General features: G+C 45.2%; 1 protein-coding gene across 2 annotated transcripts in view; it reads left to right on the top strand.

Moving 5' to 3' along the window:
• The window catches only part of SLC30A10 (solute carrier family 30 member 10), a 40,600-nt gene extending 21,689 nt beyond the window's left edge, over positions 1-18,911 (top strand). Inside the window, exons 1-4 of one of the 2 annotated variants that reach the window (XM_032422245.1) lie at positions 3,240-4,181; positions 4,846-4,923; positions 11,304-11,543; positions 13,929-18,911. In XM_032422245.1, the coding sequence (XP_032278136.1) occupies positions 3,569-4,181; positions 4,846-4,923; positions 11,304-11,543; positions 13,929-14,428 (1,431 nt within the window). In that variant the 5' untranslated portion in view covers positions 3,240-3,568 and the 3' untranslated portion in view covers positions 14,429-18,911. Of the gene's footprint in view, positions 1-3,239; positions 4,182-4,845; positions 4,924-11,303; positions 11,544-13,928 lie in introns of those variants that run through there. The other variant, XM_032422246.1, reaches the window with a different exon arrangement.
• Positions 18,912-26,357: the final 7,446 nt, after the last annotated feature.

Genomic DNA, 26,357 nt, shown 5'->3' on the forward strand with positions numbered 1-26,357 from the left:
TGGAATAATAGCTCGGTGCCTTGGATGAGATGTCCATTCTCTTCCTTGAAGGGAGCATCATCTCTGGTCAACTAGAACAAAAAAATGAAAACAAAAACAGCTGCTTTTTCAATTTCTTAAAAAAAAAAAGGTTGGTTAGTTTCTGGTTCAATACCGTGTAGGAAGAACTTTCACTGCTATAATCTCTACTTTATAAATTGTAGCACATCAAGTCCTACGCCAACAAAAAGTGAACTTAAAAAAAATCCTTTCATTTGTTTAGAACAAAAGGAGTGTTGAAAGTGATCAAATTAGTATAATGTGGGGGCGAGGAATGTAAGCTCCCAAGTCTGATGCCTGGATCAGATCCCCATTCTATCACTTAACATATTGTGTCATCTTGGGCAAGTTACTTACAATCTCTGGGCTCTAGGTTCTTCACCTATGAAACAGTGCTTGTTTTATGAGTCAGTTGTGAGGATGAAATGAGATTATGTCTATAAAGTGCTCAGCACAGGGTTGGGCACTCAAAGCCCAATAAACAGAAGCTGTTGAAACCTCACCATCTGCAGGAAAATGTTGGAGACAGTCTAAATTTTTGTCACTTAACTTAGATTATATATATTCTCTTTCTATATATAAACTATATACATCTATCTATCTAATCATTTATACATTTTCAGTCAAAGCATTTCTCTTGAGTGCATTTTGTTGACACCCTCAGCCTATCTTGAATTCAGGAACGAGGCCCTGGGCAGGGGCCCTCACACAGAGCTCCTTCCTCTGCCTTCCCTGCTGCCTGCCAGGTTTTCCAGTTCTATCAACCACCCTCCTGGGGCAGTGACATAATTCTCGTTATCTGCCTTCTGTTAGGAGAACGGCTGGGTAACAGGCACAAGAGATAGATTTCTGCTGACCTGGGGTTTTTCTTTCAGTTGTGAGTGACACAGAAATGCAATCAGCAGGGCCTGGGTGAGCTCTGTCAAGTGATTTCCACCAGGCCCTTGTCTTGTTTCGACTGCTTTGCTTGCTGTCCTATGTTACATGTTGCAGAGGCTTCATGGTTTGAAGACAGGATAAGCCAGAAACTGGGGTATCTTTTTCCGCGACCGAGTGTGACATCTGGGGTTCAAAAGTAATTCTTGCACGCATGTGCCGTTGTGCTAATATTAATACTAGCGTGCTGATGATAACGGGTGGCCCTCTAGCCCACTTTGCCCTTCCCTCCTCCTCTTGCCCAGTCTCTTCCTCCTCACCCCACACTTTTTCTTCCTGTTTTTTTTTTTTTTTAAAATCAACAGCTAACAATTTGTTGAGTGCTTACTATGTGCCAGGCACTGTTATAATCACCTTACACATATTAAACCACTTAATCCTCACAACATATGAGGAGACACCATTATTATTCCCTTCCTACAGGAGTGAAAACCAGACCAGACATTAAGGAGCTTGTCCGAGGCCAAACAGCTTCAAAGCTTTTGTCAGCCTATCTATATCTCTTTACTTCTTTTAAATTATTGACCATTTTAATACTCGTGTTTAGAGATACTTTTTTTAAGCAGATTTTATTTTATTTATTTATTTGAGAGAGAGAAAGAGTGAGAGAGAGAGCACAAGAGGGGGTAGGGTCAGAGGGAGAAGCAGACCCCCTGCCGGGCAGGGAGCCCAACTTGGGACTCAATCCCAGGACTCTGGGATCATGACCTGAGCCAAAGGCAGTCGCTTAACCAACTGAGCCACCCAGGCGCCCTAGAGATACTTTAAATGATCAATTTCCTCAAGTTCTCAGTGTAGGGATATTTTCTTGGAGCCGGGAAGGGAAGGCTTAATGGGCTTCTTTTTTTTTTTTTAAAGATTTTATTTATTTGAGAGAGAGAGAGAGAATGAGAGAGAGAGAGCACGAGAGGGGGGAGGGTCAGAGGGAGAAGCAGACTCCCCGCCGAGCAGGGAGCCCCATGCGGGACTCGATCCTGGGACTCCAGGATCATGACCTGAGCCGAAGGCAGTCGCCTAACCAACTGAGCCACCCAGGCACCCCTTAAGATGAGCATCCAAACTTAATGGGCTTCTTGAGTTTGGATGCTCATCTTGTGTAAGGTGGGACCTTCAGGTCAAGGACATTTTAGCATGCTTGTTAGGGTCCCTTAGCGCTAAAAGACAAGATTGTGATTCATAAGGATAAGAGTGAATGCGGCGAGAATCAGAGTGTGCTACTAATGGACGCAGTTATTTCCAAGCCCAAACCACATGTGTTTCAGGAATGGTTAAAGTTCAGGGGTTAGGGACAGGAGAGGGGGAATAGAGATCACCAGACTTCACAGTCAGATCCTTTTTTGGGAATGAGGAAAGAATACAAAACAAAAAGAAGCCAAGAAAGAAAATTGCAAGGGCTCTCCCACCCCTTTCCCTGACCACCCAACAGCAAACACCCTTCCTTCTTCAAGGATTCTGGTGGGCGGCCTCTCCCAGAGTCCTGGGGACGGTTCTCTTCTGGATAACTTTTAATTGGAACAGAGACTATTGTCAACAGGAAAGGCTTTATTTGGAATAAACCTTCATGGAGGTCAGTCGATTGAACTTTGAGTATCAGGTCATGCTGTGAGGGACACATGGGGGTGAAGGGAATATTCTCTGCCATGGAAAAATGAGACGAGGACACAGAGGAGGCCTTGCCCTGACTTCTTTGGCGGTCAAGCGACTTGTGTCGACCCCCGGGGAAACTGATTTCTGAGCGCTGGGTGGGAGGGCCGTGCTTCCGAAAAGTATGATCTGTGCTCTCCTCCAGGGCTGGCTGCAGCTCACCTGGGGCGGGAGGCCTTGTGAGTGGAGACGCTGGGAGGGGAGAATGAGGGACAAGGGACCACGTCGTGCCGTGAGGCGGGTGACGGAACCGAGAATGCGCTCTTGGCGCGAAGGCTCCGCGCAAGGAGGGCGGATACAATAGCTCGAGCGCGCGCGCCCGTGGAGTGGGCCTGCCGAGCGAGGGCTCGGCTCCAAGCGCACGAAATGCAGGGCAGGAAGCCCCCTGAGGGTTGGGCAGGGTTGGCCGGGGCCTCCCCGGGTTCACGTGGAGTCTGGAATGCCAGCAGCGTCCGGGCCGTACGTGAAGGTGTCCACGTCCACCGCGGCGAACACGCCCCGCGGCAGTCAAGGTCCTTACCGCCAGGAGTCAACAGTCAGGGCACGGGGAGGGAAGAGACCCGGGAAGCGGGGTCGGGATCGGCAGGTGAACCCCCCCCCCCCCCGCAAGCCAATGCCTCAGGGTGTCTGGGAGGAGGGCGCTCCAGACACGCCCCCTGTCCCCAGCCCCTCCATCTGCCCAGCGCTGTCCTAGAAGGCCAGACATTGGCCCGTGGCCACCTGCCAAGTGGGGCCGGGACCCGGGACCGGGGGAAAGGGCCTCGGAGGCGGCCTGAGGGCCCTCAGAGACTGCCGCCGCGGCCACTCCCTTAGACTCTGGACGTGCGGGGACCGGGGGCGCTCTGCCTCCGCCGTATAAGAAGCCGGGCGCGGGGCCCCGCAGCGAGGCCGGAGGCGGGCTCGGGGCTCGGCCGCGCAGGGGCGCCCCCACCGGCGGCGGCTCGGCGACATGGGCCGCTACTCGGGCAAGACGTGCCGGCTGCTCTTCATGCTGGTGCTCACCGTCGCCTTCTTCGTGGCCGAGCTGGTCTCGGGCTACCTGGGCAACTCCATCGCGCTGCTGTCCGACTCCTTCAACATGCTGTCCGACCTGATCTCGCTGTGCGTGGGGCTGGGCGCCGGCTACGTGGCGCGGCGGCCCCGCGGGGGCCTGGGGGCCACGTACGGCTACGCGCGCGCCGAGGTGCTGGGCGCGCTGAGCAACGCCGTCTTCCTCACGGCGCTCTGCTTCACCATCACCGTGGAGGCCGTGCTGCGCCTGGCGCGGCCCGAGCGCATCGACGACGCCGAGCTGGTGCTCATCGTCGGCGCGCTGGGGCTGGCCGTCAACGTGCTGGGGCTGCTCATCTTCCAGGACTGCGCCGCCTGGCTCGCCTGCTGCGGCCCCCGCCGCCGCCGCAGCCGCCGCCCGCCGCCGCCGCGCGAGCAGCCCCAGCCGCCGGCCGAGGGCCGCTCCCCGCGCGCGATCGCGGGCCCCCGCCGGCCGTCGGTCGCCACCCGCGGCGTGGCCGCGGCGGAAAGCAAGCAGGAGCAGGGGGCGACCGTGTTCTCCAACGTAGCAGGTGCCTTTCGGTTGCATCCTCTGGACCTCTCTGCCTTTCCCTCCTCCCGCCCGTCCCTTCCTCCGCATCCACGCCCTCTTTTTCTTTCTGGCTGTTGCTGCGGCTGATTCTATTTTGTAAAAAAAATCCATGTCCTCTGCAGCCCGGCTTTAATTCTCTGCTGCTAACTTACGGCATTCCCCACAGTTTCTTTTGTTTTCTCCTGGATCCTCAGCCCCCCCCCCCTTTTTTTGCCTCTTTCCCCTTCCCCTTATTCTGTCTGCTTCAGAGTATTGCTTTTCTTAGAAATCAGTTATTACTGGGCAACAGATAGCACCCCCCAACCGTTGCCCCTTCATCAGATGCTGTCTGCACTTTGTTTTTCACCCTTCCCCTTTGCCCATCCTTCTATCCCCGTGGGAGTTATGGGTTTGGGGGTGGGGGTGGGCTCCCACTTGCCTCTTTTTTTTCTTCTAAACTTGAATGGAAGTGTGAATGAAATCCAAAGGTGGATCACAAGACTTATATCAAGGCCAAAATGTACTATTCTGGGCTGTGTGTGTGGAGAGGTAGGGGGTCTGATGAGCTAGTAGGAGTTTAAAATAACAAAACCTTTTTTTGAGTCCATTGGTTCTTTTTGTTTGTAGAACTTATACACAACACAAGGTTTCTTCTTTGAATGCAGGTGATTCTCTGAACACCCAGAATGAACCAGAAGAGACTATGAAAAAGGAGAAAAAGTCTGAAGCCCTGAATATCAGAGGTAAGATCGACTTTGGGTCAATTTGAAACCCTTGTCTGTAATACATACAGGCTGTGCTGTCCTCTTCGGTTCTGTTTGCCTTTTAATAAAGTGTGTTAGAAAGTAGGTCGGTTGCACGAATAGACTATGACCCTGGTCTCTTGCCTAATCACTGCATTGATTCTGAGTGACACAGTAGTTGCTAATGATTTATCCTTGCTCCACTTAGATCCAGGCTAATGCTGCCTGTTCCAGAGCCTCACAGATCAGTAACATGCTATTACTTTACTTGATTTTGCCCACTCGTGGGTACTGCTAACGTAAAATGAGGCCGATTTTATTTGAATGTGATTTTGATAAAGGTGAGAAGAGAGTTGGGTGCCTGCATCCAACGTAGCATTGGGGACTGACCCTCACGCCTCACTTCTTTCTGCCAGAAATCTGCGTCTGGGATGGGTCTCTTGGCTTCCTTGAATCTCTACTTCCAGGCCCAAAGCAGAGGGTTCTGGTGAGGCACGTGGATGGCACGTTACTAGCATCCTCCCTGCCTTGTGCTCAGGCTCACAGGCACTGGGCAAAGGTTAGCCCAGGATGTTCAGAGGTGCATTTCTCACCAGATACCGACATTGTATCCAGCATCTCTCTCTTCCAACTTCTTGGGCAGAGACTTTGCCCAAGTCCCCAGTCTCAACTTGGAGGATTTCAACAAAGATTATTTAACCCTTTACTTCCAGATGATTTGGGGGGAAACCTGTGGTAGGGCTTAAATGGAAATAACATAAAGAAAAAGTAGTCATCTGGAAGACACTTTCATTTCTGAGAGTCTCCCATCTGTTTTACAAAGTGATACCCGGAATGGATCTGTAGGGAAAACCAGAAAAAAAACCCCGACAATAACAACAACCATACATGAGCTCCTGAAAATTTCTACATGAGTCAATTTTTAAAAATTGAACAACAACAGGGGAATTACTAAAGTGCTTGGTGGTGAATCTTTTTTGGAAAGAGAGAATCTGTAATGAAAAATCACTATCCTTTCTCTTTCTTTGGGTTCAGTTTAAAATACAATATATACTATATATATTTTAGGTATCAAATACATACTATATGTATTATATATATATATATCATAAATTTTCCATACCACTTTAATTTTGCAAAGCACATTCTGTTAATTACCCATTCTCATGCTGCAGAGAAGGAGAACAGGTAGGTGAAAAGATGCTGAGAGGACTTAAGAGTGGGACCAGTAGATATTGTGACCTTGTTTGGGAAGCATGATATATGAAACTTGCAGCATGATCATGAAACTTGTATGATCTGGCTGATCTTTAGTCTAAAGTCGTTGGAGCTCCTAGTTGGAAAAATGCCCTCGGTAAATCCTTGCTGTACCTGGCTCAGCCTTGTGCTCCACAGGTACTGACCAGCGTGCACCTGTCGCTTCCACCAGAGGTGAATAATGCAGTGGCTGAAAGATTGAGATTTGGGCTCAAGATGCCTGGGTTTGGGGTGTTGGCTCTGCTGTTTAAGACTCTTACTTTGGGCAAGTTTTTGGACTTCTCTAAGCTTCCAATTCCCTCATCTTTTAAATAGTATCTACTTGAGGGGGTGGCTGTTCGATAAAACATGTAAAGTGCTTGGGCGATGCAGAAGGAAAAGCCTGTTGATGGAGCGCACGCTTTGTGCCAGACAGCATGCAGGCATGAGCCACTCGCATTTGTACGAATCTCACCAAGTGGGAGCTGTTGACTCTCAGGTAGTGAGTGGAATCGCTGGGCTCAACCCTGTTGCCTAGGTGAGGGTAAGCGCTCCGGGCCCTGCTGTGGCTCCCAGGAACCTCACCATCTTTCAGGCCAAGTGGGAGGCTGGCCTCCCCTTAGGTCGTGTGTCCTCATCTTGGAGCCATGATTCGGAGAAGGCGTAGAAAGGCCTTAGTGGGAATGGACTTCACCCCCTTGTTTTGCAGATAAGGAAACAGGGTCCTGCGAGTCTGGTGACTTCCCAAGTCACCCAGGCTGGCAGCTGAGGCGGGGCTGGGATCCTGGGCTCCTACTTCTCATTTCCACCTCTTCCCAGTCTTGCATACTGCTTGTGCACTCCACGCAGGATGGCTTGCTTCTCCAGTGTAGACAGTCCACTGAGTGGTTACACTTTTGACCTTTAAGCCACTGCTTGAGAAAACAGGACTGTCCCCCTAGATCTGCAGGGGAGCAAACGACTGGCGGGGATTCGTGTGAACAAAAATCATTTCTGGATTTTCATTAGTGTTTCTCTTATTTCAATGGAAAAAAACAAATGTCTTCTGAGAAACACAGTCCATCTTCTGCAAAGCACAGTGAAACCACAAACCTTTATGAATTCTTGTCAATTTCAGTTGTTGATTTTATTTAATAGGATCAAATGTGATACATTAAAAACTATTGCAACAGAGTGTCAGAAAGATAATTAAATTTTTTATTTCAGTATAAATATAAATAGATAAACTGCAATCCTGACATCATTTGAAAATAAGTCTCCTTTGATGAGATTTTTTTCTAATTGTTTTTTTCCAGTAAGAAAGAACTCCTCTTTCCATAACCACTTGTTAATGCCCAGGGCTAGTGCACCGTGTTTCTGGTTATCAACACATTCAACGACACTGATGGCTTTTTCAAGGCCTGGGACACATCAAATTTCAACTTATGTCAAATTGCCAGTTTTTCTGAGTTTTTAAAAAAATCTCAAGACAGGAAGTGAGGGCCAACGGTTGAGGTGTCCTGTCATTGCAAAGCTACCTTGTGAGCAGATAACTGAGCTGTCTACCAAGTGTCGATCTTCGTCTCTCAGATAATGCTGCCTGACTTAGCTTTCTGAATCACAGATGTGATCCCATCAGAATCTGCTCAGAAATCTTTGCTGCTTCCAGAATAAAGTCCTAACACTGCTGACATTCAAAGGCTTGCTGTTCCGGTGTCAGCGGTCCTTTCTAGACATTTCTGGCCTGTTCTTTACCCCTTTGCTGCCCCACCTCCTCTCCTAGACCTGAACTGTCTCTCCTGCCCCCCATCCCCATCTAATGCACACTTACAGTGAGGTGACCAGTGCTCAGTCAGGCAGATCTGGTTCAAGGTCAACCTCTGCCTTTTACTAGCTAGGTGACCTCGGGCAAGTAACTTAACCTCTTTGAGCTTCAGTCTCCTTATTGGTATGTTGCATGAGTGGTTGGAATAGCACAGAGGACACACTCAACAAATCACGCTCATTATCATCGTCTCCATCAGTTCTGTGCACTTCATCTCAGTGGGCTTTCCGACATTGTTTCAACAGACTCTTCAGAACTAGCCTCTGAGAGAAGTGAGACAGATGCTGTTCTCATCCTCATTGCTCAGAGGAGAATCCCGTGACTCACGGAGGCTGACTTTGGCAAGGTCCATGGCTCACGGAAACTGTCAGGGTCTGTGACTTCATTCTGAGGGCACCCTGCTGCCTGTCAGGCATGTCCTCATCTGCAGCCTCCCTTGAGCTCCCTGCCTGGAACACTTTCTCTCTGAGTTCTCTCTGCCTGGAACGCCACTGCCTGTTGAGATCTGCCCCCCTTCAGAGTCCTGCCCAACTGCCCCATCTCTCGAGATGCCATCCTTGAGATGTCCCGTCACAGGGACTCAGCGCCCCCCACCCCGAGGTTCCTGGTGCACTTCTCTGAGAATCCTGCCAGTGGACTGTTGTCCCTGGAGGATAATGACCAGGCCTTCTTCATCTTTGAACGGGAGGCCAGAAAACACACTCTAATATCCAGTCTCAAGAATTTAAGGAAATCATGCTTTAAGCAGTTTTTCAAACTGAAAACCATGATAGTTTGGGTCATAAAATCAATTTAGTAGCATATGATCAGCATTTAGAAAATTAACCAGAATTGAATGAAATAGAATAGAAAGCGGTAATAAATCATATGTTGGGATAGGCTTTGTTTTTTCACGTTTGTTTCACTGCGTGTCTCTGTGTGTGCTAGGAGGCAAAATATGATTCTAACTGTGGGTTATGGGAAAAACAAGTGTGAAAGCTATTTTGTATAATTGTGAGGGGCTAATAGTGAGATTTCTTAGGAGGAAAACCTGAAATGGGAATCTAGGACTTCTGTGAGGCAGGATGCACAGTGGTTCTCTAGTTAGACTATGCTAGACTTGTATCCCTACTCGGGCACTTTCTAGTTGGGTGATCTTGGATAAGTTACTCAGCTACTCCATGCCTCAGTTTCCTCATTTGTAGAATGGAGAGAGTAACCACTTCAGAGAGTCCTTCAAAGGACTTAATATGTAAATACATGGAACATACTTACAACAACGTCTGATTCATATATGTTAACTGGCAATACAATTATTATTATTGAGTAAAAGGTAGAAGTTACTCTATGTCATGGGAGTTATGACCGACCAACCAGAAAATACTGTTTCATTGAGTGCCTGCATTGTATGCTTCTGGTGCCAAAATATAAACACAAGAAATGCAGAGCATGACCCTCATCCTCACGTCACTTCATGTCTAATGGAGGAAACGAGGCTGTCATGCAGGAAACAGAGGATGACAACTGTCTCAGGCAGTGAAAATGATGTCAAGTGCAGACAGGAAATACTTGGTCTTCGTATTTTTATAGTATCCCTTTGTACTGCCCTGGGGAAGGTTCAGGCTTTGATCTTCGGGTTTCCCTAGAGGAACAAGGTATATAGACCAACTCTTGGGATTTTCTCTTTGTGGCTCAGAACAGGGACTGGGGAGTAAAAAGCTCTTTTGTGGGTGGGGTGGGGGAAAAGGGGCACAGAATTAGAAGATGGAATTGTTTAATGTATTTATTGAGCCAGAATTCTGTTCTAATACCTAACCACTCAGCCAGAAGGAAATGTAGAGATATTTTTTATTCCTGTATTATTTTGGCGTGGGGGGAGGTTGCCACAAATTGCATTTCGTATGTTTACAGAACGCTGTTTTGCCTCTGATGCTGCTCAGCTACTCAGAATCCTAAAATTATTGCCAAAAAGCAGCATTAGCCCAATTAAAGCATCTTCCAAGTGAGACCGTTTGGTTGTAGCCACAAGTGAGTTATTAGGATTTTGGATTATTATTAATTCAACCAAATGGATCTGTGGGATACTTGGAGAGACAAAATGAATCTTTCTTAATCTATATGCTTTCTTCTAGAGCAGTGCTCTGGGAGTTTTATTTGAGTTTTAATCCCCTGGTGATCTTGTTAAAAATGCAGAATCGGATTCCATAGATCTGAGGTGGGGCCTGATTCTGCATTTCTCACCAGCTTCTGGGGGATGCTGATGCTGCTAGTCTGCACACCATACTTTGAATAGCAAGCATCTGATGTTTTCTGCAAAAAAAAAAAAAAATTACCTGGTGTTTATATTTTTATAATCCTTCTGACAAGGTTTTCACCTAAATCCCAGTTTAGTCTGTGTCTCGCATACAACTGGACACCCAGATCTTCTGTGTTAGGATTGCATATTTTCTGTATCATAATCAAAACCTTTAAGGTTGATTCCCTTGATTAAAGGCAACCACGATGTTTGTTATTATCTCTTTAATTTTAATTTTATTTTATTGTGACAGATCGCTCTTTATTCAGTGGCAGTATTGCTGGAGTTCCTTCTTAATGACCTCTCGAACCAGTTTGAATGACCTCAGCTAAGTGAGGAGTAGGCAAAGACATGCAGGGAAGGGGGGAGATGGATCAAGGAAGAGGAAAGAGAAGGAATAACAAGAACAACTCTCTCTCTCTCTTTTTTTCTTTTTTTAAAGATTTTGTTTATTTATTTGACAGAGACAGAGAGAGCACAAGCAGGGGGAGCGGCAGGCAGAGGGAGAGGGAGAAGCAGACTCCCCGCGGAGCAGGGACCCCGATGCGGGGCTCGATCCCAGGACCCTGGGATTATGACCTGAGCCGAAGGCAGATGCTTAATGGACTGAGCCACCCAGGCGCCCCAAGAACCACTCTCTTGATATGTCTTGGTTCCTTCTCCTCTTAAAAATGTTTAAAACCATTTAAATCGCAGATACTTGTCTGAAAGACTAAGAAACCATTTGCACAGCCTCTGTTTTCCAGTTCGGTGCCTTCTGACGAGTGGCAGGCAGGGGTGGTGAGGCACCATGGGCAGATACAGTCCCTCTTCCCACTGGCGTCTGTAGCTCAGAATCTTCCTAGGCTGTTGCAGGTTCTCTGCGTCCTGGGATGGTGGCCTAGGGTTTTGTTTTCTGCAAAGTAGAGGACTTTTTTATTTTTTTCATTCGCACCCATCCTGCTGTTTTAACCAAAAAGAAAACAAATAGCAACTGGTCTTAGACTTGGGAACCCAGATCACTGAGCGTCACGCAGCTCCCGAGTTTGGATCTGTCCCTTAGCGGTCTCTCTTTCCTCCTGGCAGGTGTACTTTTGCATGTGATGGGCGATGCGCTGGGCTCGGTGGTCGTGGTGGTCACGGCCATCGTATTCTACGTGCATCCCCTGCAGCCTGAGGACCCCTGTAACTGGCAGTGCTACATCGACCCCAGCCTGACTATCGTCATGGTCATCATCATTCTGTCATCTGCCTTCCCACTCATCAAGGAGACTGCTGCCATTCTGCTGCAGATGGTCCCCAGAGGAGTCAACATGGAAGAGCTGAGTAAGTCACATGACGCTCATCTAGAACCACGCCCGCTTAATGCTCCTCCGGCCAAAGGGCCGGCGTTATTTCAGAATAGTGTTTGATTTATGTATCCTGAAATACTTTAAATCACCTGGCAATAGAGACATCTATCATATGTTTGGTAGCCTAGGAAGATGACTCACAGCTCCAAGAACCAAAGGTCCTTTGCAACCCATGACTCTCTGACTCACCTGCAAATTTTTGAGAGTATAGTGTTGGGCAAGACCTATGCCTCGGCTCTTACGTTCATGTCAGGCTTTATTTTACTTCCAGTAAGGTTACCCTGCCAAGAACTTGATTTTTATTCTCCTTATTCGGAAAATAGGAATCATTCATTTGTATTCTGGATCCTGCTTTCTAGTTAATTGATTTTTTATGGGCACGAAAGTCACCGTGTCTCTTATAACACCATAAAAAGGACCATGTTTTAAATTCAGGTCATTCATGACCTCCTTCAGTAATGAAACCTGTCTCTTTGCTGTGCTCAAACAGAAGGTCAAACTCTCACCTTAGTTATGTGCCTCTGAGCATACATAGTTGAGAGACTTTGCAGAGTTTCTAGGTGGGAACTATCGAGACGTTGGTGAGAAACTGAATGTGCAACTTTATTTCTAGTGTTTCTAAATGGAGATTATGTTTTTATAGAAGAAGAATTTTCTTGCATATTTGCTGTTACACTATCATTGCTTCACCAGTGAGCCACTCACCATGAGATAGAGCCCGGTCCACTATGAGGCTCAAAGTCGGAAGACCTTACTTCATGACAGATCCCTGAAATGAGGTTTGAATGGGTCTTAATACATTGTATGTCCATGGCTAGGCTTTCCCCTGTGAGGGTGTGATTTGCGGTGGTCAGGGTAGCTCATAGCCCTGCCAGCCCTCTGTTTAGTAGCACGCATTGGGACCAGCTGGTCGAGCCATTGCTAACAGCTGGTGCTTCTCCTAGTCTTTTCCCCTGGGTGTTCTTTTCACCTTTTGGGGCCTCCTCTTGGGCAGCATTGCTTCGTTTACAGTCTCAGAGTCAGTTAGGCGTGGTCAGCTCTCTGGCTGCTTTGCTGTACAGAGTTAAAACAATCAGCCTTCATTTCCTGCAATCTACTATCTGCCCAATGCTGCAGGCAGAGGACGTGGGAGGTGGGGAAGGAGATACCCAGGAGCAGATAGGCAGCATGGTCTCTACCTTCCAGGAGCTTGTTTTCCAGTTGAAGAAACAAGATAAACATATCAAAACGATTTGTGATATATAATGGCTTATATTGCCTTTTAACAAAGTTATATATATATATATATATATTTAAAAATATTTAAAAATAGATGGTAATAAGAGTAGCAACACTTCTATGGCACTTATTATATGCTAGTAATGTTCTAAGTGCTTTACTTATATTCACTCATTTCAATCCTGCAAGTAAACCTATGGGGTACTCTCGTTATTATTCCCGATTTACAGATAAGGAGACTGAGGCACTGGGGGCTAGCTAAATTACCCAAGGCCATGTCTGAACTGGGATTCAGACTCTGGCTGGCTTACAGGGTCTTTGCTCAGAATCACTATTCAACATCAGCTCTCTAAATACATGTTCATTTGAGAAAGTATAGAAGATGTAAATAAAAAAACAGAAATCTCTCATGATCCTGCCACCCAGAAATGACCACTTTTAATATTTTTGAATCAGTCATTCAATAAAACAGGCTTTAACCTGCATAAAATTTTTGTGTGGGTATATACACTGATGTTTGTTTAAAAAAAAAGAAAGAAAAAACTCGTGCCGTGTGTACACTATAACTATTTGTGTTTTCACTTAAAGATATCTTATATATTTTTCCTCATATCCTTAAATATGCAACTTACTTGTTAATGGCTGTTATCATATTCTTTTATATAATTGATTTAACTATTTCCTTGTTTCCATTTTTCTCATTAATACAAAGAACATTGCCCAAACCATTTTTGTACATGAATGTTAGGGTATTTCCCTGTAGGTTAAATTCCTAGTACTAGGGATGTTGGTAAAAGTTTTCGGTCCATATTGCCAAATTCTCCCCTTTCAAAAAGGCATCCTACTTTATACTCCCAGCACAGCCCGTTTGGGTGTCCATTCCCTTGAACCTTGGGAATTCTTTTGGGTGTTGTTAAACTTATTTTCTTGAATTGCCTTTTATGGGCTCGTGGTGGATGGTATAGGGACGCAAAGAGGAGAAAGAAGATTATGGGAAAATGTGCCCATATAGATACAGCTCTTTTTCTTCCCGCTGTAAATACACCGTTTTGGTGAGAATGCCTTCAGGGACCATGTCCCTCCCGTAGTGGGACCTTGTTTCCAGGAGCCTTCGCTAATTGTCTGCTCTTCCCTCTTGTAGTGAGTAAACTCTCGGCCGTGCCCGGGATTAGCAGTGTACATGAAGTGCACATCTGGGAACTTATAAGCGGAAAGATCATTGCCACCCTGCACATCAAGTATCAGAAGGACAGGGGCTATCAGGACGCCAGTAGGAAAATTCGAGAAATCTTCCACAGTGTGGGAATCCACAATGTGACCATCCAGTTTGAGCAGGTGGACTTGAAGGATCCCGTGGAGCCGAAGGACTCGCTGTTGCTCTGCAGCTCGCCCTGCATCTCCAAGGGCTGTGAGAAGCAGCTGTGCTGCCCACCGGGGGCCCTGCCTCTGGCCCACGTCAACGGCTGCGCCGAGCACAATGGCTGTCCCCGCCTAGACACCTACCCAAGTGATAGCTTCGCTGGGCAAGAAACAACACAAGTGGCTATTGAAGTATCTTTGGACAGCTGCCCGAGTGACCACGGACAAGCTCTTAGCAAAACTCAGGAGGACCAACATTATGTCAACAGCACACATTTTTAATCTGGTCCCCACCTGAACAGACTGAGTAGACGAGGCACTCTGGCTCGTGGAAGGACCTCTGTGGGCTGTAGACACTGATCAAACTGGCGGTGTGCTCGCTCCGTGTTCAACAAGGGGCTGGTTGTCTGGGATGTTAATTGCATGTGTCTGTTAATTTCTGTGTGACCGAGAAGCCCTTTACATTGTCCTGGGTATCTCATGCTGCTTTTCCACAAACTCACCATTTCCGTTTGCACATTTATTTTGAGAAGCAAACTGCACTCGCATAAGTGTCAGGGACGCTGAAGGCTGGGACTCCATGGCTGTGGACACGGGATTCAAAACAGTTCCCGTTTTAAAGTGATTGGAACTTGTAACTGACTCTCAGGTGAGCTCATAGCCAAGTACATCGAAAAAGCTTAAGAATCATGATAGCTCTTTTTTTTTTTTTCATTCCACTAGAAGATCACAAAAAAGGAACGTTGGATAGTCCTATCACTGCGGAAATTTTTTTCTTTGACTCATTTTCGAATAAATGTAAAATGAACGCCTATTAGAGTAGAAAATAGTCTCAGAACATGAGAGGACGTGGAGTTCATTAGGGGAAGACAGGAAGAAAAGGCTTTCTGACCATCTCTTCATTTTGTGAGGTAGAGAGAAAACTAATGTTTACTTTCCGCTGTGAAATGAACTACAGCTGTAGGGTGCTTCAGATGTTTAATGCATAAAATACTTTTTTTTTTCACTTGGAAGTATGGGGATATTTCCACTTCCTAAGGTATGACACAATACTTAGATGTTGTCTTGCAGAATCGGTCCAGTTGGGGACTGTTCTCATTTATTGCTTAATGATTTATTTGTCCAAATTTCCTTTGGGTCTTTTTTTATATGATCACGCTGATATGTGTAACCTTTACCAGGAGAACATGAGTATTCCTGAGATAGAAGAATATATGACACTGAGTATTCATTCCTGCCAAAAAAATAAGCTAGATTGACTTTTCTTTCACTAGACATATTTAAAAATATTTATTGTAGTTGCCAACTAGTAACTTGATGGTAAAGTGTATGTGTAGGGAAAAATGAGAATTAATTTAATTGCTGCCTTTTATTGTGTTTTGAGGAACTTACAATTTTCTTTATTTCCTTTTCTGGCTCTGACCCATATTACCAATTTCAAATAAATTTATTAGACTCTGATTTGGATCCATAATCGACTTACATTAGTATTGAAAGAGCCTCTGTCCTATATTGAACACATTGTTTAGGCAGCAGTATTTTAATCAGAACAGTCTCAAAATAGGTCTGAGAAAGTGGAGATGCCCTCAGAGAGAACTAGAGTGTTCCCTGATGGGTTGTAAAATTGACTGGCAGTGGTCATCTCTTAGGCTCCAGGCACAGAGTTCTGTTTAGAATCTGCATGGGAGTCAACAGAAATGCTGGGTTGGTAATGGAAAAAGCGCCCGCATTTTTCAGCACTAATACCAGCTAAAAAAAAAAAATGTCTTAGTGTTCATTCTAAGGCTGAAATAAGTAAGCGGTTGTGATCAGTAGAATAGGAATTTTTTTCATTCATTCCTTCAAAATTTATGATCTGAGTTTAAGTTGGCCATGAATTAGGTAAATGCATTTTTATCCCTAGGAGTTTATTGGACTAGTCTGTATCACCAGAAGAGGGGTAAAAATAAGACAACACTTTTATTTTTAATACTAAAAGTACAGCATGTACTCACAAAAAACCGGGGGGTTCTCTTTGAAGCTCACCACTGTGATGAGGGGATGAAATTCTAGACAAATGTTGGTTGAGATGTCTTGACTGGAACCAAAGAAGAAATCTGTCCCTCACTTCCAGATTTGAAGGTCTAATTTGATTTCACATCATTCTGCTTTTATTAAAAAATTACAATTTTATAGTTTCTGTGCAGTTGGCTAAGGAAGTGAGCACTAGTTTACACCCAGATAATGTTCTCTAAGGAAAAGTCACTTAATTCTGTTATATCTAAATTTACCTCAGAAAAGTAGCTTGATGGACACTTACTCACATAGAGTTCATGTGAAATAGTCCCTTTTAAGACAGTTTGAATGCGTTTGATGTGTTCAAACAAGCTAATTAAGTGCAATATTTTTGTATGGGGCTAGGTGGTTTCCTTAGTCATCTCCGGCCCTGTGATGCCTGCAGTCTGGGATTTTTACTTGGGTTTTACTCTCCCTTTAGTTGTTCTGCATTTTAATTCTGCCAAGGAAAGGCGGGACTTTTCTTTTCCTCTTTGAGCCAACCTTGCCTGGTGGTAGTAAGTCTGATGAACAGTGGTTTTTAGCGATACTGTTTTCCTCTGAGATTAGAAAAATGCTGTCGTTTACTTTAGCGTTCCTGTGTGCTTAGGTCAGTTCCAGAAATCTTCCTCTTTTTTTAAGAAAATGAAAATAATTTTTTAAAAGTTTCAAGCATCCTCTGTGTGTCAGGTCCGGACCAGCCATCCTGCACACTAACCTGGAGGACACACGGGACGGCGCTTGCTTCTGTCCTCTGTCCTTCTATCTCCATAGAAAGAGTACTTTCCCCATTATTTCAGCACCGGCTCTGGGATGTCCTGTGTCTGCTTTCATCTTCCAAATGTCAACATTGGTTTTTGAAAATAGAGATGAATTGTTTTCATGACATTTGGCCATTATGAATATCCATTAGGACTACCAGGCTCCATTGTGGACAGAAAAAAAAAAAAAAGTATGATCCCTCTAATTATTGATAAAGCATGAATAAAATAGGGAGACATTGTTTGAGGAAGAATTAAAAATATTCTCTATATTGGTTAGTTTCTTTTCCTTTTTGCCACCAGCGGGCCAAACTCTAGTGGGGGGTAAATCGGGAATGCCAAAATTCAGTAGGAAAGAGTGCTTTCAAGATCAGAGAAATCACTGAGGTGGATTTGGGATTTTAATAAGGCAGCTGCCCTGTAAGTAGTAAGAATTTTTGTTACGCTTTCTCAGCATTAGTGACATTTTCAATTCCTTGCTGTGGGGGGCTGTCCTGTGCACGGTAAGATGTTGTGCGGCATCCCTGGCCTCCGCCCACTTAGATGCACACCCATGAATCATGACAACAAAAAATGTCCCCAGACATCGCCACAATCCTCTGCAGGCAAATTGGTCTCTAGTCCTGAGCCACTGAGTTAACCTAAGGGTAGTTGAGAATTACTGTTGATAAAAGTCCCTCCAGAGCTCTGTAATCATTTTAATAGAATCAGTTCTGCAGAATTCACTCTTTAAAAAAAATATTTTTCAAGGAGAGATCAAACTGTTCATCAAAATGACAGTCAACTCTACATAGGATCTTTAGACATTTAAAGAAAAGATATAATTTGGGGGGAAGAAAGGCCTTACAAATCTGATTATGCAGATCAGTCAATACAACAGTGAATGAAATGAAGAAAAAAAGCATTTGTTCTCACTGTTCTGTCATGACCCCTTCAACTCATGAATGTCCTCAGTTTGATGAACTCCCCACAAAATGAGACCAGAAAATACCAGTATGATTGGATTCTTGGGGCTAAGGTGTTTAATTCATCACCAGTTTTAAACTTGATGATGTTTCTTCTATTGGTTCCAGACAAGCAGCTTATCTTGGTGCTAAGGACGAGTTCAGATGCTAAAAAAAATTCTGTATTGTCTGTGGTTAGCTTAATCCTTTGCCAACTCATATCACATTATTTTCCTGGAGGGCAAGGTACATTTCCTGCTTTTAAATATATCTTTACACTCTTGCAATTAAAGACTGCAAAAAAGGACTGTGTTAGAAAATAAAATGAGGAAACGCAACCTGATTTGGGTTTTGAATTTAGACTGAATAATGAGCATGCCTGTTCTCTAGCTTTCCTGTTCACCTGCTAAGTTGTTACCTATTTGTACTTCTGAGTGTATTTGCACCTGAGTCGCCGCAGATAGGAATGAAGGTATTGAATCAGGAAAGTAGCTGCTCAAATGGAAATTGCATCAGACCCTAATCCTCACTGTATGTAATCCAAATGTTCTTATGAATTTGGAGATTAGCTAATACGGATGTGTCACCTTTGGGAGCTTCTCTTTTCAGGTGTTTTATTCTGCACCTTTTTGTTTACATGGAACTTTCTTGAATATGGCTGGATGGATCAACTGTCTCCTCATGGTACAAAGCCAGGCCAGCGATGATGAGCCTGCTGTGAATTCTAGTGGGAATCATCCAGGAAGGATGGTGATTTTTGGAGGGAGAGCGACCCTTTCCAGGAGGTCTGAAGTTAATGTTACAGTATTACGGAGTTCTGTTGCTTCAAGTCTTCCTTCTGTCCTCACAGGCGATTTTGCCAAAGTGTAATTGTCACATTTGTGGGAACTATTAAAACTTTAAGATACAAAGTTTAAATAACTCATTACTAATTGCATGGGAAATCCCCCAGTGATATATACACATGCGTACCTGTAACAGTGAAAGATGTTCAATGGTGCAGTAAAATAAATTTAAAAAACCACACACACACAATGCATGACTGAGATGTTTGTGGAAATCAGACGGATAACTCCAAGTGGTGGAACTCATTTTGTCTTTGCCGCTTACACTAGTCGGTCTATTCCTCAGTAACGTTTCAGATCGGTTTTACACTAATGTGGGACTAAGTCTCCATCTCTGCTTTGCTGCAGTTTTCTCTGTACCCCCTGCCACTCTCCACCATCTGCAATGTCACAGGGCCCATCTTGGCAAAAACGCCCCAAATTGAGGCAGCTGACTACTTACTGTAGCCTGGACTGACCTGGTTTTCTCGTGGGGCTTGTGCGGCGCTGGGCTGCCCAACCGGGTTTGTGCAGGACGGGAGCTCCTGGGATGTAGGCAATGGCAGAGAGGCTGGGCTTGTTTTGGAGAAGTCCTATAGATTTTAAGGGGAACAGTCTCCGGTTCTTCCAATTGTTTTTAATCTGATCAACCCATCGACTGATAACCGACATGCACTTACTGGAAACCGTGTGAGTGGTTCTTGCCTCCAGGAGTTTATAGTCTACATTGGAAATTGAATAAGGCAGTCCAGCTTTGTGGGAGTTTAAGGAGACCTACTCACAGCCTGGGCATGCGGGGGGGGGGGGTGGAGGATCTTGCGCTGAATGGGTTTTGGTGCTCAGATGTACACATCCCAAGCCCTGGGCAGCATCTGTAAAAGAACAGGGCTACACACTTCACGACCATCAACTTCCCTCTGCAATGAGTCTGCAGGATGGAACAGAGGACTGAGCTCGGGGCGCAGAGTACAGGATGTCTGACTACTCCATCTAGTGTGGGGAACCCTGTCTCCTCTGTGTCTCCCCCCTGCTTGATACTTCTTCATAGCACTGTCACTTTGTAACATTAGATTATACATTTACTCATTTATTTCCTGTGTCTCCCACTAGAATAAGGCTACGTGTGATCCACAGCTGTGTTCTTCAGCCCCCATCCCGTGCTTGGAACAGTGTCACAGGACCTGGCACCAATAAATACTTACTTACTGAATGAATAAACACATGAATGAATGACTAGGTTCAACTTTTCGGTGTTACCAACTACAGGATTTGGACAAATCCTTTAACTTCATTGAGCTTCAGAGTTTTTTTTTTTTTTTTTTTTCCGATGATGAAGGCTTGTGCTTCCTTCCTTGTGGGGTCATTGGAGGAGTCCTAGAAGACAGGAGAGCAGAGTTAAATGTCAAGTGATTTTGTTATCTTACATGTTCAACTTGGCATTCACATTTTTCCTGTTCTTATCCTGCCTCCTCCCATCTCTGTAATTCCATTTTGTCAATTAAATACCGTTTAAAGTGAATTGGCATTAAATAGTGCTACAATCCACACGCGTGAAGGTGAGGAGGAAAGCCTTCACGGAAGATGTGGCATTTGAAATTGACCTTGGAGTAGTTCAGTGGGTGGAGAAAGGTGGGGGGAAAGGACAATCCAACCTGAAAGCTTAGACTTCATTCTTTTCTTTTTTTTTTTTAAAGATTTTATTTATTCATTTGACAGAGAGAGACATAGCAAGAGAGGGAACACAAGCAGGGGGAGTGGCAGAGGGAGAAGCAGGCTTCCTGCAGAGCAGGGAGCCTGATGCTGGGCTCGATCCCAGGACTCTGGGACCATGACCTGAGCCGAAGGTAGATGCTTAATGACTGAGCCACCCAGGCGCCCCCCCCACCCCGCTTTTTTAAAAAGATTTTTAGACTTAATTCTTTAAGCCCTTGGCCCCAAAGCTTTTGTGGGGAGGTGGGCGCAGATTGGGGAAATGCCGATACTAGACTATTCACCAGAAATGATTTTATCCAGACGCCTTCCCCACCACACTCCGTGTTGCTTTGTTGTTCAGCGTTTGGAGCACCTGCCATCTCATCTCCTGGGCTGCCCGGGATCCTGAGCTCCACTAGCTGTTGCTGAGTGCTCACTGTGCATGTCCTCGGGGAGTCTGCACACACTCCTCTAAATTCCCAGGGAGTTTCTCTCACTTCTACGGTCAGCTTTCCTTGGTGCATTTCTGCCCGAACCTCGCTGCTGTGTGTAATGCTGCCTTTACTCTCGTCCTGTGTCCATCCAGTCATTGTGCTCCATTAATGTTTTCTTCAAGGACTCGATGTCAGTCCCTGCTTCTCTAGTCTTGTCCCCGTCTCTTGGGTTCAGCTTGATCAGCTCACATCCATGCTGTGGCAGAAGCCTCCTGACCAGCCTCCTGGCCACCTCCAAACTTCTGGTCAACCCTCCTACTTCTCTCTGCTCCGGGAGGAAGGACAAAGCCAGCCTGTCCCTGAAGCTCCTTCTCTCACCTGGCCCCCAGCCTTATCTTCTCCAACAGACAAGAAGCATGCAGATCCCCAAGGAAGTTAGAAGAGCAGAGGGTGTGAGGACAGCTGCTGTGTGGACTAGTAAATAGAGTGTTGCCTGAGTTGGGGAGTGAATATCATACCCGTTCCTTTTATGCTCGAAAGTCATTTTCACTTTTTCCAGTTTTGGATTACATTCTCTAGGTTACTTCCTTTCCGGTTTCTCTTCTTGTGCCAGTTTCTTCCTTTTCTATGTTAGTGGGTCTCGTGGCCCCACGGGGTGATTTCCTGTGGATGACACACTACAGCCCTCACAAGCCTGGTGTCCTGATTCAGGAGTGCCACCTGTCCCTGACCTCCCACCAGAGACCACCAGGAACACACCTGTGGTTGAGCAAGTGGGGCTTCGTGCTCCATGCAGACGGGGGGAGACTGCACGCCCCAGGAAAGGGACATATCCTGTGCCCAGGAGCAGAGCCATGATCTTTCTCATCTTTTTGTGAAGCAAAAGGAGGGTGGACTCTGTCACCTCACATTTTTACCACGTGATCACAAATGTGGCTGCGCCGTAACAATGAGCTCCAATATGGAGCAAAAACGTTTGGCATGCCACACTGGTTCTTTTAGGCTTGGAGATGCAAGAGGAAATTGGCATGGGATTTACAACCAAGGGCTGCTGGTATTTTGCCTACATTTTCTCAGGGGAGGGAGCAGGGAGCAGAGGGGAGCAAATTCTCAGAGTGGCCCCGTTGATATAGGCTCGCGGTGGGCACGTTGATCACCAGGTCTCCTGTCTGCCTCAGAAAGCTGGAACCTGAAGAAAATCATGCTGACTGCGGTCAGTGTGTGGCTATAATCTGATGTTCAAAGGTATTCAGAAAAAAACGAATAGGACGCTTTTGGGAGGAGCGAGCCTTGACACTTGCTTCATAGGTCTAGCTTTCTGTTGTTTAAACGTCCGCTGCACGGTCCTTCCTAAGCGGGGAGACACGATTTGGCCCACTACACCCCTAAACCTACGTGGCAGAAAAGTGCTTTACGGAGAGATTCTATTATACAAATTAACATATGCTGTGAAGTATAGTTTAAAGTTTGAGCATTCTGCCTCCTGAGTTGGCCTGCCATTAATTCCCGGCTCTACCACTGATGACCTGCTTGGCCTCACGAAGAACATTGTGAGTAAAAAAAGTTCTCCAGGCTTCAGTTTTGCCATCTGTCAAACGGGAGAAAATTAGAATTCCTGCCTCTTGACATTGTTGTGAGGGTGACAGGAGACTGCCCGTGTCGGGCTCAGCACAGGGTGAGAATGTTAGATCTTTAAAATGCCCACTCTAATAGGTAGGATTTCAAGTAGATTTATTCCCCCTTCTTAAGCTTTTATTTATTTACTTGTCAGAGAGAGAGAGAGAGAGAGCGAGCGAGCACAGGCAGGGGGAGCAGCAGGGAGAGGGAGGAACAGGCTCCCCGTTGAGCAGGGAGCACGATGTGGGGCTCGATCCCAGGACCCTGAGATCATGACCTGAGCCAAACGCAGGAGTTGGACGCCTAACCGACTGAGCCACCCAGGTATCCCGTCAAGTAGATTTAGTCTTATTTAAACTCACTACTTGCGATGGAAATGCCAAAAATGTATGGCGTAGACCAACCTGAGAGCCAGTACCCAGTTAGATCTAAAATGCCTCAAGGGCAGAGGCCACATTGTACAACATCGCCATAGAACAATACAGATCCGATCACGTGACTGAAAATCCCAGACATCTTATTCCCGGGAAAATAAAATAGACCCAATGCTGAAGGGCTTCATTATAACAGCAGGGCTCGATCCTAAAGGACCTTAACTCTCAGCCGAGGCGACACCTTCAACAGCACGTTATTGCTCAGGATCACTGGGTCCCGGGTTGTGGTCAGAGGCAGGGAGGGCTTCCAGTGAATCTGGCTGAACGTCCATTTCTGTCCCTGACCTCCCACCAGAGACCACCAGGAACACACCTGTGGTTGAGCAAGTGGGGCTTCATGCTCCATGCAGACAGGGGGAGACTGCACGCCCCAGGAACCGTGCAGCAAGGGGCTGTTCATGGGGACTTAGGATAGCCTTTGGGCTTGTGTTAGGTGATTTGGGGGAAGATTCAAGGAAATGGGGCTTAGTCCTGGATGGGATGCTGCCAGTATTATCCCAATGGGGACAATTCCGTGACTGGGTCTTTTTTTAAAAAATTGAAGTATAATTGCTATACATACAATGTTATATTAGCTTCAGGCGTAGGACGTCAGGATTCAATATCTGTGTATATTGCAAAATGATCACCACAAATTTAGTTATCATTGGTCACCATACATAGTCACAAATTTATTTTCTCGTGATGAGAACTTTTAAGATCTACTCTCTTAGCAACTTCCAAATACACACTATAGTATTATTAACTACACTCACCATGCTGCACCTTAGATCCCCGGGACTCATTTATTTTATAACTGAACATTTGTACCTTTTGACCCCTTTCACCTATTTTGTTTATCCCCAGACCTCTGCCTCTGGCAACCACCAATCTGTTCTCTGTATGACTGGGTACCTTAACAAATCCTATCTACAAAGGGGAAGGAAGAAAGCAAGGCTCACGCTTTAATTGGTAAAAAAGCAGCAGTCTTCTCATAGTATGCAGGACAAGGGGGTTGTCTGGGATTTTTGTGCTTTTGTTTTGTGGTTTTGTTTTGGTCTGTGCTTAGACAAGAGCACATAGTGGCCTCTTGTCTGTTTTTTTTTCCTCTTTCTTTCATTTTCTCATTATGGAAGTGCGGTCGACATACAATGTTATATTCGTTTCGGTGTACGACGTAGTAATTTGGCCGTTCTGTACATTACTCATTGCTCACCACAGTAAGTGTGGTGTGTCTGCTGCTAGTTTTCGGAGAGACTGTGTTCCACAGAACACCCTGGCTGAGCTGTGAGTCTCAAGGCAGTCCCAGCAATACCAGGGCTGAGCTCTCTCAGTTTCCAGATGTCAAGGGGCCTTTGTCTCTTTCTTATATTTCAATACTTAGTATATTTGTGCTAAGCAGGCTGTGAGCATTTAAATCCTGATTAAAAGGCTACTTAGGAGCTGTTTGATCCTGAGCAGTTTCCTTCATCTCTTGGAACATCAGTATCCCTCACACCTTTTACGGGAGGTAGGGTACCTACTGCTTGGGTATTGTGAAAATGAAATGAGATCATGCAAGTTCCTGGCAAAGAGTCAGTGGTCTTAAAATGTTAGCTGTTTTTGGTGAGTCCCTCTGTATCCGTCTGCCTCCATGACTGGCTCATTTTAGGACATGAATCAAATGCACTCTCTCATTTTGCCTCGTTTTATTTCCTTGCCTCATGGGACTACTAAAAAAAAAAAAAAAAAACCCTTTAGATATCATGATTAGAAGACCTGCAGATGCCTAAGGTTATTTGTAGGCATTCGTAGGAAATACGCTCATGCCACCCCCATCACCACCTCTGTCACCGCTGTGACAGTGTCCAATAAGTAGGATTAAAGAGTCTGGCTAACGTGTGTGTGGTCACGCAATTTGGGAGTGGCCAGATTATTATCTAAATACCCCGGTATCTGTCTGTCAACCGTCAATAGATGTTTGTTGGATGAATGAATAAATGAGTGAATGAATGAATGAATGAGTGTAAGCGGTGAAATGTAGTTCACCTCTCACCTTGCAGCTTATCAAGCAGGTATTTTCTCTTTGACACCAGCATTCACATGAGGCTCCATTGTACAGATTACAATTCATGCTCAAGACTCCATTGCAAAGAATGCACGGGCAAGATATCTGCGGTTTCCAAGAGTCAACAGGGTTTGGGGGAGCAGATCTCCTATCTCCCCTGGACAGCGCCTGGGGCTTGGGCTGCCACACCCACATCTGCTGCAGGTCGTCACAGCTCAAACAGATGTCTTGAGACCCGCTGCTCATTTGATAAGATAGTGTCCTTTGCTCCTTTGGGGTTCTTGGTGTCTCTTATTCCTTCTCCTTCCTCACCTCCCTTTTTTTGTTCTTTTTTTTGAGGGGTAATACAGAGTTTATGGAATTAGATTTTTCTATTTATAATGGAGATCACATCTACATATTATTTAGCTGCTCTGCATGGGTACATCAATCCTAATGAATTTAGATTTATGATGAATGGGCTTAATCATACAAACACACACATACACACTCACACTATTGGTTTAAAACTGTGGTGCATACATTACATTCCTCCTAGAAAGCCAGCTTTGATTAAAAACCGTTGGTTTCAAAGATCAGTCTGATTTCGGAGATGAACCAAGATACATACTATAGGATTCTAAAATATATTTTAGCCATTTTGTACAGTTGCTATCTTATCGGACCACAGTATGTGTTTTTCAAAAGGACACTGATGAGGGGCACTATCTGGTGTTAACTTTGACCACAGCCAGCTTCTTCCCCCTTCTCCAATAACTGAGGACCAAGAGTTCTCCATTGTGAAGACTGAACTTATTCTTTTGGCTTTAGAACATTTAAAAAAATTACTAACTGGTAATAAAGCAAAAAAGGACAGACACATGTAAAGGATTTGAGATAATTTCAAACCTCTAAGGAAAGCATGCTTAATAAAATAAGTCTTCACACTATATGTTTTGTTCTTCAACTTGTTTTTTTTTTTTTTTTAAAGATTTTATTTATTTTTCAACAGAGAGAGGGAGACAGCGAGAGAGGGAACACAAGCAGGGGGAGTGGGAGAGGGAGAAGCAGGCTTCCCGCTGAGCAGGGAGCCCGATGTGGGACTCGATCCCAGGACCCTGGGATCATGACCTGAGCCAAAGGCAGACGCTTAACGACTGAGCCACCCAGGCGCCCTTCAACTTGTTTTTTTTAAATTAGTGATACATTCAGACTGTCTTTCCAAGTCAGGACATAAAGATCTACTCTATTTTTATTGATACCCATGTAGTATTCTATCATGATTGTATCAACTTGAACAACTACACTCCTATTAAGAAATTTTACTTCGTTTAGAAAAATGTACAGACTTTAACCTGAGTTCCATTGGCATTACTCAACCACTTTATGGGTATCACATGTGTGTGTGAATTTAGGATTAATATCATTAAAATGTTTCTGCTTTTTGCACCCCCCATAATTTTTTA

This window comes from Phoca vitulina, unplaced genomic scaffold, assembly GCF_004348235.1.
Source record: "Phoca vitulina isolate PV1807 unplaced genomic scaffold, GSC_HSeal_1.0 scaffold26, whole genome shotgun sequence".
NCBI lineage: Eukaryota > Metazoa > Chordata > Mammalia > Carnivora > Phocidae > Phoca > Phoca vitulina.